Below are 18,233 nucleotides of genomic sequence, written 5' to 3' on the forward strand. Positions count from 1 at the left end.
AAGAGAGCCACAGAGTCACGGTCGTGGCCAGACACACTCCGAAGGGAGGTGTACAGAGGCGGCCCGAGACACACAGCGCCCTGAACTGGGCCGGGCCTGGGCCCCGCGGCTGCCGGGATGGGCAGGTGCGGCGGCAGGTGTGCACCCCGCTGGGGGGGCGGGGCGAGACCCTGCGAGTGCAGAGGCTCCACGAACACCCCGTCTCTCTCGACCTCCCCTTCCCCTCCACCCCTTCCTTCCTTTCCTTTCCTCCGTCCGGGTTTTCCCGCCACACCACACTTCCTCTTGCATTTCCCTTCCCCAACTCCTCCTCCTCCTGTATCTTCTCCTCCCACCTCCTTTCCCCTCCCCTCTGCTCCTCTCCTGAGCTCTCCTCTTCTACCTCCTCCCTCCCCTCCTCCCTTCACCTCCGGCCGCCCTCCCCCACCTGTCCCCCCCCATCCCGGTCCTGCCTCCCCGTCCGCTTCCACTCGCCGCCCCCACCTTCTTTTCCCCCTTCCTTCCTCTTCAGCCCCGCCCCTCCCTGCCGACGGCCCCGCCCCCAGCCGCAGGCCCCGCCCCCGCCGGGGGTCACGGGGTCGACGGACGCGCGGCGGCCGTAGCGGCCCCGCCAGTCACGTGGTCACGTGACGCGCTCCATCATGGCGGCGCCGTGGGGCCGCGGCGTCGCTTCCTGACGGGGCGGCGCGGACGGACGCGGCCGGTGCTGGCCGGGACGCCGGGCCCGCACCCTCTCTCGCCCGCTTGCTCGCGCCGCCCGCCCGCGGGGCTGCCAGCCCCCGCCGGGCCGGGGCCATGCAGGAGAGCCAGACCAAGAGCATGTTCGTGTCCCGGGCCCTGGAGAAGATCCTAGCCGACAAGGAGGTGAAGCGGCCCCAGCACTCCCAGCTGCGCAGGGCCTGCCAGGTGGCGCTCGGTGGGTGAGCCGCCCCGGCCCGGCCCCGCGCCGGCCTCCCCACGCCGGCCGTTACCCCCGCCCCCTCCCGGCCTCCAGCTCCCCCGGCCTCGGAGCCCACCTTCCCGGTCACCTCATGATACCCCGGGGAAACCGATGCCCTGGCAGCTCGGGACTGGCCCAAGGTCACCTAGCAAGTTAGTGACAAGCCAGCGCTGGCTCGCTCTGCAGCCTCCCGCACGGGCGCTTGCCACGACTCCTTGCCGTCCTGTTTCCTGGTTCCGCCCCTCACCACCCTCAACAGCGGTGGCCCTTAAGTGTTTTCTTTACCTGCGTTCTTCTAGTTGGGGTTCCCCCATGTGAGCAGAGCAGGTGGGAAGAGCTGCTCAACTGGTTTAGGGAAGCCCCCGAGGCTTGCTTTGGAAGGCCCAGATTGGGGAATGATTTCCCTTCATGGGGGGGGGGGCTCTTCCATAACTCCGTCCTATCCTACCCCTCCCTCCTAGGTAGGTGCAGGGGATCTGCTTGTTGTGGGCGGTTCACCCAAATACAGGGTCGGTGAGGGCAGGGAGACTCTTGGATATCACTCACTGCTGGATTTCCTGCCCCCGCAGGAGTGCCTGGCACGTGATTGATTTGACACAGAGATTATGGAAGGAGGGAGAGAACTCTTTTTTTTTTTTTTTTAAGTGGTAGCTAAACCTTTGGTAGTTGATTACAGCATCAGCACGCTGTCTCTTAGTTTTAATCATGGGGATATTTTATCAAATGCCCACTGTCTGCTATAGGCACTGTGATGGGCACCGAGGACACAGTGGGGGACACGACAGACGAGATATTTGCTCTTGTGGTGCTTACACTCTAAAAGGAGACCCAAAGGGAAATTAAGGAGACATTTTTGAATGCTGATAAATAACTCTTGTGAAAGTAAAACAGCAGAGTGTGATAAAGAGGGCCTGAGGACTGCTTTTGATCGGTTGTCAAGAAAGTAATCCTTTCTGAGGAGGTGACATGTGAGCTGAGTACTGAAAGGCAAGAAGTATCCACCATGTGGAGTTTGAGGAGAAGAGAGGTCTGGGCGGTTAGGATCAATACATTTGCCCAGAGCTAGCTTCAAGCGAATTCACCACCCGGATGCCTTTGCTTTGGAGTCTGTAAAAAAAAAAAAAAAAAAAAAAAAAAAAAAAAAAAAAAAAGGCCTGTTTTTTCCTAACAAATTGACTTGAGTAAATGGAAAATTTGATTTTTCTGTCGGAGAGTTCGAGGTTGCCATCACTGTTCTCGCTACGTTTGGTATAAGGTATAGTGCTGGCATTCTTTTCTTGGGGTATGGGGATGAGCTTGTGAACTTTGCGCTTCTGGGGAAGAAGGTCCATGGCTTTCCTCCGGTTTTCGGGAGGGTCTAAGACTTCCTTACGGGTCAAACACTATCGATTGAAAGGTTGTTGTTGGTTAGGTAATCTGGAAATAGATGTTAGTCCTGTAAAATCCAAGATCAATTAGAGGAATTTACTGAGATTTAGATTTGTAAAGCTTTTCTGTTCAGAAAACCAAGGCTAACTGTTGGATATTGTTTTATTGGGAATGCAGGATAAGCACTACAAAGCAGTTTGTTAGACAAAAGCTCAATACTTAGAACTCCATTTTGAAATCTGCCTGGATTCTATTCTCTCAATATGACTTTAAGAGTATTGTTTTTTTTGTTTAAGATTTTATTTATTTGTTCATGATAGTCACACAGAGAGAGAGAGAGAGGCAGAGACATGGGCAGAGGGAGAAGGAGGCTCCATGCAGGGAGCCCGACGTGGGACTCGATCCTGGGACTCCAGGATCACGCCCTGGGCCAAAGGCAGACGCTAAACCACTGCGCCACCCAGGGATCCCTTTAAGAGTATTGTTGCAGAAATTTTAAACATAGTGATTTGGCAGAAAAGTTTTCATTCCTCCCTCAGAAGACTTAACATAAAATTTTCACCAAATTGCATATCACATTGCTGGAACCTACGTATAAAATTGTCTTACGGGACATAAAGGGTCAAAACATTGAGAGTTTATTAGATATTTTTGCATTATATGTTTGTTCAGAAGTTCAGATTTTTCCAACCCAAATTGTGGCATGCACATTCAGTGTTTTAGTAGTGAATTGGAAGAAGTTGTTCATATAAGAAGTAATTTGGCCGTAGGTTAGATGAGTAGCAAAAGGACATGGTGGCTCATCAATGTCATCAGGTTGGGTAATAGGAACTATTATAAGGGAACCTATGCACAGTGTTGAGTTAAACTGGCCATCTTTTTTAAGAGAGTAATTGTGTCATTGCTGTTGAATAGAAATGACTGCTTTTATAAGCAATAGAAAGCCTATAGCAAAGTACAGGGTGATAGTTCACTCTGCATCTCTTGTGCCCAGAATAGTTGAAGCTATGTGTGAGCTTGTGTATGAGAAGTGTTGCAGTAGTGGCTGGCATTTTAGATTACCACGTGTAGATTATCATGAATTTTGATAAGAGGAACAGTAAATGACCACTCAGAGTTGAAATGCTTAGGTGATAGAGAGCACTTCCCGGAAACAGCTGTGATATTCCATCATTGGTTGTAGTGTATTGGGGGAGGGGATCAGGGATGGGGGACTGCATGGTAGAAAGGTTAGGAGTGTGTTCTCTGGACTCAAGACTGCCTGGGTACAAATCACCTACCTTACACTTCTTATCTTTGTGATCTTGGACAGGTATTAATACCTTCCTCATTGAATTATTATAAAGGTGAAGTTAATTGACATTTCTAAAGAACTTGGCATGCAATAGGTACTCTGTAAAGGCTTGCTATTGTTTTTTATCATTAGCTTAAGCTGCGACAAAGCACAGAAATTGAGTGCTCTTGCTTGATGTTCTTAACCTCCATTGGTTCCTTGTTCAGGAATGACTTAGTGCTCTATTTGGTTTGTAGATGCAATAAATAAGAATGTAATTACATGACCAGAAGGCTTTGTTTATTGGAGCATTAACTTGCTAACCTCAATGAAGACAGGGCTTGTCCCTTTTAAAAGCAGTGATGATCAGGATGGATAGGTCTGGAGTAATTTCAGTGGTTTATCTGCACTAAATGCTGAATGCACAGATATGGACTGCCCAATTAAGGGATTGTGTCCTCCCAACCTTTCTTTGAAGATATCAAAATAGCCTGTAAGAGGATTCATCACCCAAGGATATCGTTGCTCTTTACCTTGTTAATAAAGCTTTGATATATATTAATAATCTTGAACCTTTTGGCCCTCCGTTGGGGCACATGCATACATTCTTAAACCTTCCTTTCCATAACTGTCTTTAGGGCTGTTTTCTCTCATGATCTGTCTTTAAATGATAGTACTGTTCTTTTTTTTTTTTTCTTTTTTAAGATTTTATTTATTCATTCATGAGAGATACACAGAGAGAGAGGCAGAGACACAGGCAAAGGGAGAAGCAGGCTCCATGCAGGAAGCCTGATGTGGTACTCGATCCTGGGACTCCAGGATCAGGCCCTGAGCCGAAGGCAGATGCTCAACCACTGAGCCACCCAGGCGCCCCGATAGTACTGTTCTTAAACTCTGTGGAGTTTGGAAACTTGACAAGATAATCTGAAGGTTTTAAATTGGCTATGGAAAAATTTGGAAATCTAGAAAATGTTAATAACTGAATTGTTCTAACAGTATTCTTTTTTTTCTTTTTATGTATATATAATAAGAGATGCAATATCTTACTTAAAAATCTACATGGAGGGGATCCCTGGGTGGCTCAGTGGTTTGGCGCCTGCCTTCAGCACAGGGCGTGATCCTGGAGACCTGGGATCAAGTCCCACATCGGGCTCTCTGTGTGGAGCCTGCTTCTCCCTCTGGCTGTGTCTCTGCCTCTCTCTCTCTTTCTCTGTCTTTCCTGAATAAATAAATAAAATCTTTAAAAAAAATAATAAAAATTCTACATGCAGTGCTAAGCAAGAGCTGAGTGCTCTATAATTAGTAGGTGTTATTCTTAGTCATTATCAAGAAAATATAAACATCTGCATGTTTTTCATATGAAATAGTGTTTTTATAAAAAAAAGAGTTTTGGAAAAAAAAGATTTTTAGAGTAGCTTTAGGTTCACAGCAAAATTGCACAGAAGCTACAGAGAATTCCCATATACTCTCTACCCCCCCCACACACATAGCCTCTCCCATTATTGGGATCCTTCACCAGAGTGGAACATTTATTACTGTGATGAAGCTACACTGACACATCATTTATCAACCAATTTGAGTGACTTTTTAAAAATCACATGTTATGTAATAACTATTGCTTTCTACCATGTACTGAGCATTTCTATGTTCCAGGCATAATGCCATGTGCTTTACACGCAATTTAGTTCTTACTATTATTATCCTCATTGAGGCCCAGAGAAGTTGGCCAGCATGACTCAACCATGGATCCAGGATGGAATACTGGCTGGCTGGCTCCAGAGCCTAAGAACTTAACCATTACTGTCATGCTGTACTGCTTCTCCATATGAAAGTTAGTGTCTATAAAACACTCGATGGAGTCTTTAACAATAATTGCACTGCAGGAAAGTTTTGAAGTTCCATTAAGTAAAGCATTTGGTAAGTAGAGAGACCATATTTTCTGTAGTTAATTTTGGGATGTATTTGAAAGCTTCTAGTCAAAAAGATGACAACTTTTTTTTTTCCTGCAGCTTTTTGCTGTATATGTCTTTGGTTTACTTTAATTTAGGAACTAATGAATGGGAAGAAAGAAATGAGGGTGAAGAGCTGATGTCCCATAAGCTTCATTTGAGTTATGAAATGTTCTGATTTATGACATCTCCTTTCAGCAGCAGTAAACTGCCTTTGATTAATTCTGGAGTTGTGACATGGAATTGGTGTCTGTCTTTGGATACCACAGGGAAAAGGAGACCAAGGCTCAGAGAGCATCTTGCCCACATCTGCACAGCCAGGTGGGAAACAGCTATAATATGTGCTCTGCCCTGGCATAGAAATCATAAAATCCAGTTTTAGATTTGTCACTCTGTTTGTTATATGGGATTTAGAGGCATAGGAGTCATTGGTGATCTTAGCTAGAGCTCTTGTGATGGCACAATGAAAGTGCAAACCAGCATGGAATGGTTGAAGCATGTGTGGGAGGTGAGGAAATAGACAGTGAGAACAGACAACTGTTTCCCAGAGTTTGGCCGTGGTGTGAAGGAGAGGCGGGAGATGTGGATCCTGGGAGGTTTTTTTCCTTCTTCTTCTTCTTTTAAAGTAGAAAAAAACTTGAACTAGTTTAAATGTCATTGGGAAAGAGCCAATTAAGAGAGTACATTCATAAATCTTAGTTGTATATTAATGTACAAAAATATTCAACATTTACATGTCCATATGATAAACAGTTAATTGCTTTCTCTATATGATGTTGCTGGGTTTTTTTTTTTTTTTTTTTTTCTAATTTTGATGTGTTCAAAATAACTATTCTCATCACTGGGAAGAATCTAAGTGCGAAATTTGAAAAATATTTTTAAAATCCCTAAATTGTCATAGCAAATAAACTAAGACTTTCCATTGAAATACAGAATAAAGCCTTTAATTTTAGCAAATTCTGGTATTTTGATTAGATATTCTGTTTACACATGCTGCAAATTAAAGTTTTGAGAAGTACCAGGACTCAGGACCTTGACAGATTACTTTTTGTTGAAAAGCTTTATTAGGATTCTTTAGGAGGGGGTCATCTTAGAAGCAGCATCTAAAAGTTGGATTTTGATTATTAAAAAGTGCTTACTTGCTGGTTTGGCAGAAAACTCACCAAGAGCTGAGTTGGAAACTTTGCTTCTTGGTTAGTCCTGTGGTCCTGGGCTGACAATTTAGCTTCTTTGAGCCTCGGTTTCCTGAAATGATAAAGGCGATAATACCCATGTTCCAGGATTATGGTGAAGGATAAGTGAACCAGTGCAGTAAAGTTATTGATGCTTGGTGCCTGACAGCTGAGCTGCTGAAATTCAGAGGCACTGGCTTTACCATATTTAAAGAAGGAACTGAATGCTTGCTCTTCCCTGCCTCCCGTATTAGTTGGTTTATACACGTTTTTGCTAGTCTCTGACATTTCGACGCCGGTGAAGCAAGTGGTTGAATGAATTTAGAGCTCTGTCCTGTACTTGTAAATCTCAGGGGAGACTCTGTAAGCAGTGCTGGGGAAAACAGTAAGACTATTCTTTATGGAAAAGAGCAGACTTGTGAAAACGTGTACTTAATCAGCAAGTACATGGAGTCTTCTATATAAATAGCTCAGAACTGTATTTAGTTCTCACCAATTTCACCAGGCTTCTGGGGCCTGCCAGGAAAATACTTGACGTTCTTCCCAGCAAGGTTATCTTAGAAAACCTTGGCCATTCCTGGAGTCCTCCTGTAAGAAGCTTCTTTTGGTTTACTGTCTTGGTTGTGAATAAGTCTTTTAGCTTTTTTTTTTACTAGGTATTTTGTTAAGTTTTATAGATTTGTGAGGAGAACGGCCTCCTTGTGCTGTTAAATTCTTAAATTTTTCCTCAGTCCCAGGGAGCGGCCAGTGCATATTTGTTCTTTATATGGTCCTTTTGTCTGTTGACTAAACAAGAGTGACATTCATTGAGAAGATATTTATTTGGGTGTCACATTTGGTGTCATGATGTAAGGGAAACAAACAAGGACCCTGTTCTCATGGAGCTTGCAGTTAATGGGGAAGTAGTGCATTATTCAAATGATCGCATCCTCTGGAACATGTTAACAACCTAAGAAGTCCTGTGAAGGAGAAAAACCTGGTCCTGCAGGGGAGTGAACAAAGGAGTGAGGGGAAATTTCCCTGAGGAAGTCTGGAGAGCTGAGTGATAAATAAGAAATAGGTTGGGGTGAGAGGCATTTTGGCAGCATGGGGGAACAGCATATACTAAGGCCCTGTGGCAGGGAGGAGTACAACTGTTAAGGAAACTAAAATGTCAGTTGACAGTTATCTCAAAATAGAAAAAAATGATTTAGGGATGCCTGGGTGGCTCAGTGGTTGAGCATCTGCCTTTGGCTCAGGGCGTGATTCTGGAGTCCCAGGATTGAGTCCTGCATCGGCCTCCCTGCATGGAGCCTGCTTCTCCCTCTACCTGTGTTTCTGCCCCTGTCTCTGTGTGTGTGTGTCTCATGAATAAGTAAATAAAATCTTTTTTAAAAAATGATTTAAACAAAACAAAATGAGAGACATTGAAAGAGGCTACTGTGTGGTTGGAGCATAATAAATGAGAGTGTTGGAGAATAAGGTGGGAGGGATAGGCCAGGGCCCCACCATGCAGGACCCCAAGGTTGTCATGGCGAGGAGTTTGATTTTCAGACTGAAAGCAGGGAGACAGCACTGAAGAGTTCTAAACGGGAGAAGGCGATAAGATGGCCAGGTTTGTATGTTGGAAAGATCACTTGGGCCATTGTGTTTAGAACATTTTATAGGATGGCCAAGAAGGATGGCCAAGGGACAGTGAGGAGGCATTTATCATCTTCCAGGTGAGAGATGTTGGTGTCTGGACTTGAGTGATGACAGCAGAAGCCGGGCATAGTTAATGTATTAACCACTTGTTCAGAAGGTGAGACTGACAAAACCTGTTGATGGGTTGGATAAAAATATTGGATAAGGAAGAGGATTGGTACCCAAGTGGATGGATGTTGGTACCATTCTGTAAGGTGGGAGTGTGGAAAGACCACCTGGGGATAGGTGGGGGCAGGAGGTTGGTCTGAGTGGGGCTTGATGTGTTGAGGCTTCCCTGCCTGTGAGCATCCAGTTGGACAGAGTAGGCTGTGAATGGACCTACAACCTGATGTTCATGAAGCAGGCCTGGGCTAGAAATGGTGATTTGGGAGTCAGGAGAGCCTAGGTGGAGACTGAGGGTGTAGATGAGGGTAAGGTGGCCTAGGGAGAGAATGGACAGAGAAGGAGAGGTGGAAGAGGTCTGCCCAGGCCCCAGGAGCCCCTTCCTGCCTGGCTGGGCAGAGGCAGTGGAGTCTGCAAGGGCAGTGGGGAGGAGTTGGGGGCAAGAAACAGAGGGCCAGGGAGGATGTGTGCCTGTGGTGGTAGAAGGAGAGAACATCTCAAGACAGGAGAGGCCAGTAAGGTCAAATGCTGGAGGAAGGTCAGGTTAGATGTAGAGTAGCAAAATGCCCATCAGAATGAGAAGCATGGGGGTCATTGATGACCTTAGCTAGTGCTGCTTTGGGGGTGCACAAAGGGGGGTTCGGGTGTCAAGGTGAAAACCTGAGCAGAGTGGGCGGGGGCCCGTGTGGGAGGTGAGGAAATAGGCAGTGAGCATGGACAGCTCTTTGTGGAAGTTTGGCTCTGCTGGAGTAGAGGGGAGGAGGGCGATGTGGATCACAGGTTTTTTTAATCTTATCTTTTCTTTATTTAAAGGTTTAAACTTGGGAAGGGAGCCAATTGAGTGAGAGGTTAAATAATGCAGGAAAGAGAAAGACGTTTTATTCATTCAACAAATATTGAGTGCCTCCTCTCTGCCTAGGAATTCCGAGGTGCTGGGAATCCAGCAGTGAACTGAACAGACAGAAGTCTCTGTTGTCATAGTTTATATTCTCCTGGGGAAGACAGATAACAAATGAACTGATAAATAATATGTCAAGGGCAGCAAATTCTGTCAAGAGAGATTGAAAAAAATAAACCAGAGTGAAAAAGCAGGTGAGGGAAGGTGACATTTGAACGCTGAACTGGAAGAAGGTAGGGAGTGAGCCATGTGGATATCTGGAGAAAGGAGGGCATTCCAGGCAGCAGGAATAGGAATTGCATAGTCCCTGAGACTGGAAAATGCAACAAGCAGGCTGGGGGGCAGGGTGGTAGACGTGGAGATCAGAGGGATGGCCCAGGGCCAGATCTTACAAAGTCTTGGAGGCCAAGGTCAAGATTTTGGATTTTACTCAGTGTGAGCTGGGAAGCGAGTGGAAAGTTTTAAGCGAAGGAGCAGATGTAATCTGATTTACATTATAAGAGTTATGGATAATCTGTTTTGAGCAGATGTAATCTCATTTACATTTTAAGGGAGTCCCTCTGGCTGCTTTGTTAAGAAAGATGTGGATTGGGAGGAAGGATAAGAGCTGGAGCAAAGCGGATAGTAGTGCTGGTGGTCCAGCATGGTGGAAAGTGATCAGATTCTAGACAGAACAGAGGATGAAGTTCCCAAGAGGCATATAGGGGTGGGACACAGAGGGATTGGACTGTCTTCTGGCAGGAGAGTGGGTCATTTTTTTAGGTTCTCTAATGGGAAGTTAAAGAGGTCTCCTTGTGGCGGCTTCTAATCTCTGCATGAAATAGAAGATCACTCCATGGGTTGTGAATAAAGAGGAGGGGTGATGGTTAGGAGAGTAAGCGGGGTATTGAGAGCAGAGAAATGTGCAATAGTCTGTGGAGGGTAGAGGAGATGGGCTCATCTGGCGTTATTTATTGTTCTATTTGTGGTTGGTGATTATGGCTCTATAGCCCTACTAACTTGCCCTGTTGTCTGAGGTCTAGTTGTTAGGTGGAGACTGGTCAAAAGGAGATGATTAAAAAAAAAAAAAAAAAAGGAGATGATAGTCGCAGTTTGGGATTTTGCCAGAAGTTAAAGACTAAAGGTCAGAGAGATTCATGGCTATTGATTGCCTATCATTCTGATAACAGTCCTGCTAATGGGACCCATCCTGGAAACTGAAGAATGGGGAAAGCTGACATGTTGGACTCATCAAGATCTGACAGTCCAAAGAAAGGCCTCGCTCAGAGCAATTGAGTTAGGTTGTCTGGAAGGAAAAGAGATTGAGGGCATGGAACAGGAAGGAGCTGGAAGTGGCACGGTTCCATATAGGAACAAGATTCTGAGTGTGACTGCCACACTAGCCTGGCTTGGAGTGGGGGAGGAGGTCCTCAGAGGAGAGGTTGAAGGAATTGAGGGCAGCCTTGCTTTGTATAGGAGGCAGGGGTGTGGCAGGTCAGATGTGTTGGGGAGAGTTGAAGGTGTGCAGGGAGGTTGGGGGAATTTGGGCGAGTTGACCAGTGATAAGATGTTGAGGTTGGTGAAGGTGGTGGTTGGACTCAGCTTGAGGGTGGAGCAGAGGTCGGTGCCAAAGTCACTGATGAATGGGGGGGTCTAACCCTAGGAGCTCATAGATAGCAGCAATGTCCAGGACAGGAAGGACTTCCTAGGAAGATAGTGCAGTTTTTCAGTTGGAGCTGCCCCACCCGACTCAGATCCCCTTGCTTTCCAGCCTGTTCATTTATGACTGCTAATTGCCCAGTTGGCTGTTGGGAAAGCAATGCCTATTAAAATGTAGAGCAATAAACTAGAGCAGGTGTGCCCTACCATATGCTCCTCTTCCTTCACCCATCCTCCTCCTCTGTCTTATCATTGATGGATTCTGAAGTATTGGCTTTGGAGCAGACAGCCTAGGTATGAATCCTGACTCCCCAGTAGCACTTGGTGGCTATGATGGTGATCAGGTGACTTGATCTGTGTGTGCCCAGATTCCTCACCTGTGTAACAGTTATGGGGTAAGAGTGCTCTTGCCTTCCTGGGTTGTGGTGAGGACCGAATAGGCATCTGTCCCTCATTTTCTTTTTCCCCTTGGCTCTGCTTGGTTCTGCACTAGACATTTTGCACTGTTTCTGACTCCTGTTTCAAGAAAAGAGCAAGAGAACTGTCACTTGTTGGCTACCTGCTGTAGCCCAGACCCTGCTTTAGCCATTGGTGAGTTGGCACTGGTGACATTCCAAAACATTATTTTGGAGCCCAGAGGCCAGCATAGATTCGAGTGAAGGCCTAATTGCTTCAGATTCATTTAACATCCAAACTCTAAACAAGGTAACCGTGGTTGGAAGGAAACCCTACATTGGAGTTTGAGCAGCAGTGCCCCTTTGGTATGTCAACAGTGACATGATCTTAAGCACCAAGCAGAGCCTTGACATTATGGATATAGATTTCTGCAAGCTTGGCTGCCAGCCTCCTGGGTCATTCCCACAGCCTGGGTGGGGGCCTCCACCAGAGGAAGCCACAGCTACTTCCTTAGTGGATTCTTGTCCCTAAAGGGAAGGAACCATGCCACAGAGCTCTCTTTAACAGACCCTGTGTGTCATGGCCTTTATGGTCCATGAGCAGAACACTTGATATTAATCACCTGGGTATTTCTCACCCATTTTCCTTATGTATGCAGTAAGAAGACATTGGAAGGTTAGCTGGAAGGTTAGAAATTGCCACCTCTAGTAAGTCTTCTTGTTGAGTTTTCACTTCCTAGCTCTGTCTAGAATAGGAATTCCCCAAGAAAAGGACATTTGTAATTACCAGAACAGTGTTGCTGGGATAACTAAAGCCATATCCAAACCACTGGTTCTCAACAGATTGTAAAAAGGCTGCCCTTTTGGAGATTATTTAACTACATGGCATTCAGTGCAGACTTATATCATTGGCCTGGTTTGATAATATGTTGAGCCTGTGAAACCAAACATGCAGGAATACATTTGACCAAGAGGGTGCAGGAGAATTCTCTCTGTATTTAGATTGGGTGTTCGGTTATTTCAAGGGTGCACACAACCTTGTTCTCCTGGAAATAAGACTATCTCTTTGAGGTTGTGGTTTGTGAGTAATGACACTTCATTTCTGTAACCTTCACTGGGTAATTTTTATAACCACTGTCGTAAGATTTTTTTAATTAATTCATAAAAATTATATATGCCTTAGCACAACAATATGAAAGTAGTCAGTATACTGAGCTATACATTTAAAAATAGGTAAGATGGTAAGTTTTAGGTGTGTTTACCATAATTTTTTTAAAAATCCTGATTTGTAAAAATAACAAAATACATATGCTTACATAGAAAACATGAAAAAAGAAAAAAATAGTCATCCTACCAACCCAGCATTTTGTTCTATTTGTTGCCAGTCTCCTATCATATTTTTAAATGGTTGAAATGTTATTATATTGTGGTAGCTATTATTAACATGCATGTTGCATAATGGGGAGATAGCTAGAACATTATTCTGTGCTAGGCATTACTCTAGGTACTTTACAGACTTTCATTTACTTAATCCTCAAAACAATCCTGTGAGGTAGGTAGTATTTATCTCCATCTTATGTAGAGCAGGACTTCTCAACCAAGAAACTACTGAGTTGGGAAACAGGTGATCCAGGGGGCCATCCTGTGCACTGTAGAATATTTAGCAGCATCCCTGGCTTCTACCAACCAGACGCCAGCAGCAACCCCCTGCAGTCTGGAAAACCAAAAATGTCTCCAGATGTTGCCAAGTGCCCCTGGGGCAAAGCTGCCCAAGGTGAGAATCCCTGATTTCAATGAGAAGCCAAGGCACAGAGAGGTTAGGTGATTTGCCTCCTGTGACATACCAGGGACTGGAGAACACAAATTTGAATCCGGGCGTTTTGGCCCCAACTCAATAGTTTCTTGGTTGACCAGTCCTGCTCTACAGAAGATGGAGATAAATACTACCTACCTCATAGGATTGTTTTGAGGACTAAGTAAATGAAAGTCTGTAAAGTACCTAGAGTAATGCCTAGCACAGAATAACTGCTGTGTACATGTTAGCTATTATTATTATTATAATCGCTTTCTATTCATATCAGCATTTCAGTCTTAAAAATCTCATTAACATTCTTTCTAATATTTTCCAAATATCTTTTAGTTAAGTTTTCTTTTATATAAATATAGCATACTCCTAACATGGCTTTTTTTTCTTCTCCACCAGATGAAATTAAAGCAGAAATAGAAAAGCAGAGGTAAGTTCTTCTCCTTCCTGAAATACAGTATTAAGGGAATTAGGTAGTGGCCGTGGGGACCCCTTTCTGTGTATGTTTTCTCGTATGTCTTACCTCACAGGTGGCACATACTCTCCTAGCACAGTGCTGGGCACATGGCAGGACTCCATGTGTATTTGAACAGATCCTAGGTTGACAGGTTGCCAACTCAATAACTGCATATTTGCAGGAAAGGGAAGATCAAGCTAATGCTGCTGTACCTTTTCTTGACAGATGAGGCAAAGCTCTTGCCCTATATGTCATGCTTCCTTGGTCAGGAGGACAGCTTGCTCCATAAGTGGCTGCTCTTTCCTTGTCTCCATAGTTAAAAAACCAGTTGGTCACATTTCAGAACATGGCTGATGCCAGGACAGGACACTGTCGACATAGCCCACTAATCAGAGATCTTGCTTCTGTCTATGGCTTATGGCGCTTTGGTCTTTTGCCCTAATGCATTTATTTCAGTTTTTAATTGTCTTGCCCCACAGATGCAGGCATTTTCAATGAAATGATTGGGGGGGGCAGTTAGAGTGAGGCGTAGGAAAAGTAAACTTTTTTCATTTCCCCTCTCCGGCCCTCTCCTGCTTTTTCCCTAGGCTTGGCGCTGCCGCACCACCAAAGGCAAATTTCATTGAAGCTGACAAGTATTTCCTTCCATTTGAGCTAGCTTGCCAGTCCAAGTCCCCACGGGTGGTCAGCACATCCCTCGACTGCTTGCAGGTACCATACTGAAACTTGATGGTATAAAGAAGGTTCTCTCCAAGCCATTGGTGTCCATTCATAGGAACTGTGCTTCCAGGTTGATGTAGAAAGGAGCAATCCAACGTATACTTTATGGAGGTCTCACGAGTCAGGGAAGAGTAAGGGGTCTGACCTCGGCTATAACAAAAATGTGTTTCCCTGGAAATACTTTGTTGTACTCTATTGTGTATGTTTTTCTAACTGAAACCTTTAGGATTAGTTGGAATAGTTGCTACACAGGACAGGTGCAGTATTTTTAATGCCACCTTTTTCTCGATGGCATTAAAATTCAGAATACCAAATAGAGAAAAAGATATAATCAATATTCATTATTTTTGATAATATTCTATAAAGTCACTGTGAATACTGAATAAGCAAGTACTGAACCCTTGTTCCCACAGGAAATACAAGGTAAGGTGCCTGGGAGCCTCTGGCATCAACATATTCGCCAACTGGTCTCAATACATAAAGCAATACATAACTTTGTTCATTGTGTGTTTCTGTTTAAAGACATCTCATTTAATATATATTATTGATTCATTAACATTGCACTCAGGGTCAGCAGTGCTGTAACACATGCCTGAACAAAGCTTACCTCACACATGTAATTTCTTCATAAGGCACATTGTTGCCTTCTTGCTCTTAGAAACAGTAGACAGCACTTTAGCACTGTATTTAGGGCCATTTTAAATGGGAAACACACCAACAGAGTGGACAAAAATGCAAAAAAATGTGGCATGAAATAAGCCACAGAAAAGTTACTACTTACAATATAAGAACTGAAACGAGAAGACAGAGCATCTCCTTGTTTGACCTTTGTTGAGAATGTGTGCATCAAGTGATTTGATTTTTTTGCTGCTCTGCATGTGTCCACATATGACTGCAAAAGTGTCACACATATTGATATGGGGCTTACAAATAAATTTTAGTCGAGTGGGTACAATTGCAAGTACAGGATCTGGGAATGAATGGTAAGGAGCGACCTGGATCCACAGTGACCTTGTGATAAATTACCTTTGATTGATGAAGAAGTGGGAGTAGGGAAGTTAAGATGACTTGTCCAGTAATATGCAGGTATGAAAGACAGAAACAGGACTACAACTTGAGTTTCTTAATTTCCTGGTCCAGCATTCTTGTATTTTTTTCTTAAGATCTACTCCTGAGGTTTCTGGTTACCTCATTTCTATTCTTAACCCCAGCAGGCAACCTACACATCAATGAAAAAAGCTTGGTAAATTAAAAAATTACATCCAGAGGTCCACAGTTTACCAATACTTTCTAGAACAGGCATAGTGAATAGGTTCTATATTATGATTGCTCAGAAGCTGTGTTGAAAAGCTATCTGAAGCTTCATCTGGGTTTCTTGAGAAAGTACCATAATCGATTGGTTATATCTGCTAAGGCACAGGACTGCCAAGTGGCGGTGGGCATGCCACGTTTTTGGCATCTCCAGTCTAATATTTACTCTATTAATCTCCCTTCTTTGATATATCTGTACTTGAAAGTTGGTGACAGTTTCTTCACAGAAGTGGTTCTTCCAAATGAAAAGCCATTTTCTCATTCAGTATAATTCTGTACAGATTGTCCTATGTGAAACATATAATGAGCCAAGAATTCTTAAATGGCAGGCCCAAGTCCTCTTCCTATCCTAAAATATTTGTTGCTGTGAAATTTTCTGAGGAAATTTGGCATAAGTTTAATTTTAGTTGTTTTCTTCTCATCTTACTGTTTAGTTCTGAAGCTGGTGCTGACAGTTAACATTACCAATGTACTAAGAACAGTGGCCAATGTGTCTTGAGTCCTTGGCCTTTGCTGGCCCCTGTGCTCAGTGCTCTGTCCAGAGTATTGTGTTTAATCTTCCCAGCAATATTCTGGTTACTTAACTCATCTTCATTCCGAATTGAGGGGGCAGAGGCTTAGAGAATAAAGTGACCGCCCTACCAAGCTGCCCCTGCCCCAGGAATTGGTGGAATGGGGCAGGTATCTAGGACTCTGCCCACCTCATCTAAATTCTTAACCAGGGGTTCTTAAACTATAAATATAAGCAAAATCTGGCCTGCCACCTGCTCTTGTAAATAAAGTTTTATTGGAACACAGCGGTCTTAATCTAGCCATGCGATAATAACAATACCACAGACTGGGTGACTTAAGCAGGAGATACTTATTTCCCTCAGGTCTGCAGGCTAGGGAGTGCAAGATCAAGATGCCAGCCAATTTAGTTCTGGGTAAGAGCCCTCTTCTCTTCCTGGTTTGTAAATGGCCGAGTACTTAGCTGTGTCCTCACATGGCAGAGAGAGCGCAGTAGATCTTCAGTCTCTCCTAGGGCACTGATCCCATCATGAGGACCCCAGCCTTCATCATCTTATCTAAACCTAATCACCTCCCAAAGGCCTTGCCTCCTAAGACCATCTCGTTGGGAGGTAGGGCTTCAACATAGGAACAGGGGGACACCAACATTTTGTCCATAACAACAGCTGTGCTCATTGTTTATTATCTTTGGCTGCTTTCCCACTACTACTGCTGAGTTGAGTTGTTGAAACAGAGACCATAGGACTTGCAAGCCTAAAAATTGGGTTCTTTGCAGAAAAAGGTTGCTGACCACCACTCTTAACTATTACTCTGTGTTTCTGTCTTTTTGATTAAAAATACGCGGTTTATATTTTATGTTGTATATTTTCCTGGAAATAGTCTGTTTCTGGAACTCTGGAATGGAAACACTGACATCCTGCTCTACTTCAGGCCACTGTCCTGACTTGAGCTGTAAATGTAAAAGTATATTGAGCCTATGACATACAGTTAGCTCTTTTTTTTCTTTTTTTTTTTTTTTTTTTTTAAGAATGGATGTTCTCTGTGATTTAGTAGGTACACACGAATTTCTTTGGTTAATATACAAAATGCAAGATGTGTTGTCCTTTTTAGGACATTAGAAAGTAACCCAGCACTCCCTGGAATGCTGAATAAAAAATTTCATTTCCTCTTGGGAGGTTGTCCTTGTAAAGCTTGTTTGACTGGCTTTTCCCAGTGTGGGAGAACTGACTTCCGTCTTAGAAATGGAAGGCCAATGTCTAGGGGCAAAGGTTGGTTTGGGCAGAATTGAAGCCAGCTGCAGACACTTCCACATTCTGCCCTGGGCATTTAAGAGCATCCTTCTTTGAGCTTGGAGAGGTGATGGGGTGGTAAGGGTGCTTCTTTGTTGGTTTGTACTGAGCACAGTTAGAGTTCCCTCTCCCCACTGGGAGAAACCTAGAAAGTTTTCTTGCTGCTCACTTCTACCAAAAGATAAAGATTCTCTTTATTCTTTCACTTCAGCACCTGGTCTAATGCACACCCCCCACTCCCCACTATCCACTCCCGCCGGGGGAGAGGCATTAAGTTCATTCTTACCTTACTCACTGCATAATCTCCAAGGTCTCCAAGATTCCCTTTCCCTGGGCCCATGTCAGTAGCCAAATTTTTTTGAGACTATCCTAATATATTCATGTTTCTTCAGTGGTGAGATTATGTACATATACTACTGTTATTACATATATTATAAAACATTCAAAAATAGAACTTTTAAAAAGATGAGATTTAAAAAAAAATAGGAATAGAGTTGCAATATTTTCTATGTCCCAGTGAGGACTATAGGAAACCACTAGTCTCAGCTGTCCACAAGCATTGTCTTTCAGTTCTTATTTCTAGAAAACTTTAGATTTTTTAAGCACATTTTATTTATTATTATTATTTTAATTTATTCATGAGAGACACAGAGAGAGAAAGAGAGAGAGAGAGAGAGGCAGAGACACAGGCAGAGGGAGAAGCAGCCTCCATGCAGGGAGCCTG

The 18,233-nt window shown here is 44.0% G+C and overlaps 1 protein-coding gene across 4 annotated transcripts in view; it reads left to right on the forward strand.

The window, feature by feature from the left end:
- The first annotated feature begins 619 nt into the window (after positions 1 to 619).
- The window catches only part of ARFGEF2 (ADP ribosylation factor guanine nucleotide exchange factor 2), a 99,359-nt gene continuing 81,745 nt past the window's right edge, over positions 620 to 18,233 (forward strand). The window contains exons 1-3 of one of the 4 annotated variants that reach the window (XM_025470353.3): positions 620 to 916; positions 13,622 to 13,652; positions 14,267 to 14,390. In XM_025470353.3, the coding sequence (XP_025326138.1) occupies positions 796 to 916; positions 13,622 to 13,652; positions 14,267 to 14,390 (276 nt within the window). In that variant the 5' untranslated portion in view covers positions 620 to 795. Of the gene's footprint in view, positions 917 to 1,016; positions 1,093 to 5,336; positions 5,499 to 6,095; positions 6,127 to 13,621; positions 13,653 to 14,266; positions 14,391 to 18,233 lie in introns of those variants that run through there. The other 3 variants (XM_025470354.3, XM_035705915.2, XM_025470355.3) reach the window with 3 other exon arrangements.

Source organism: Canis lupus, chromosome 24 (genome assembly GCF_003254725.2).
Source record: "Canis lupus dingo isolate Sandy chromosome 24, ASM325472v2, whole genome shotgun sequence".
Taxonomy (NCBI): Eukaryota; Metazoa; Chordata; class Mammalia; order Carnivora; family Canidae; genus Canis; species Canis lupus.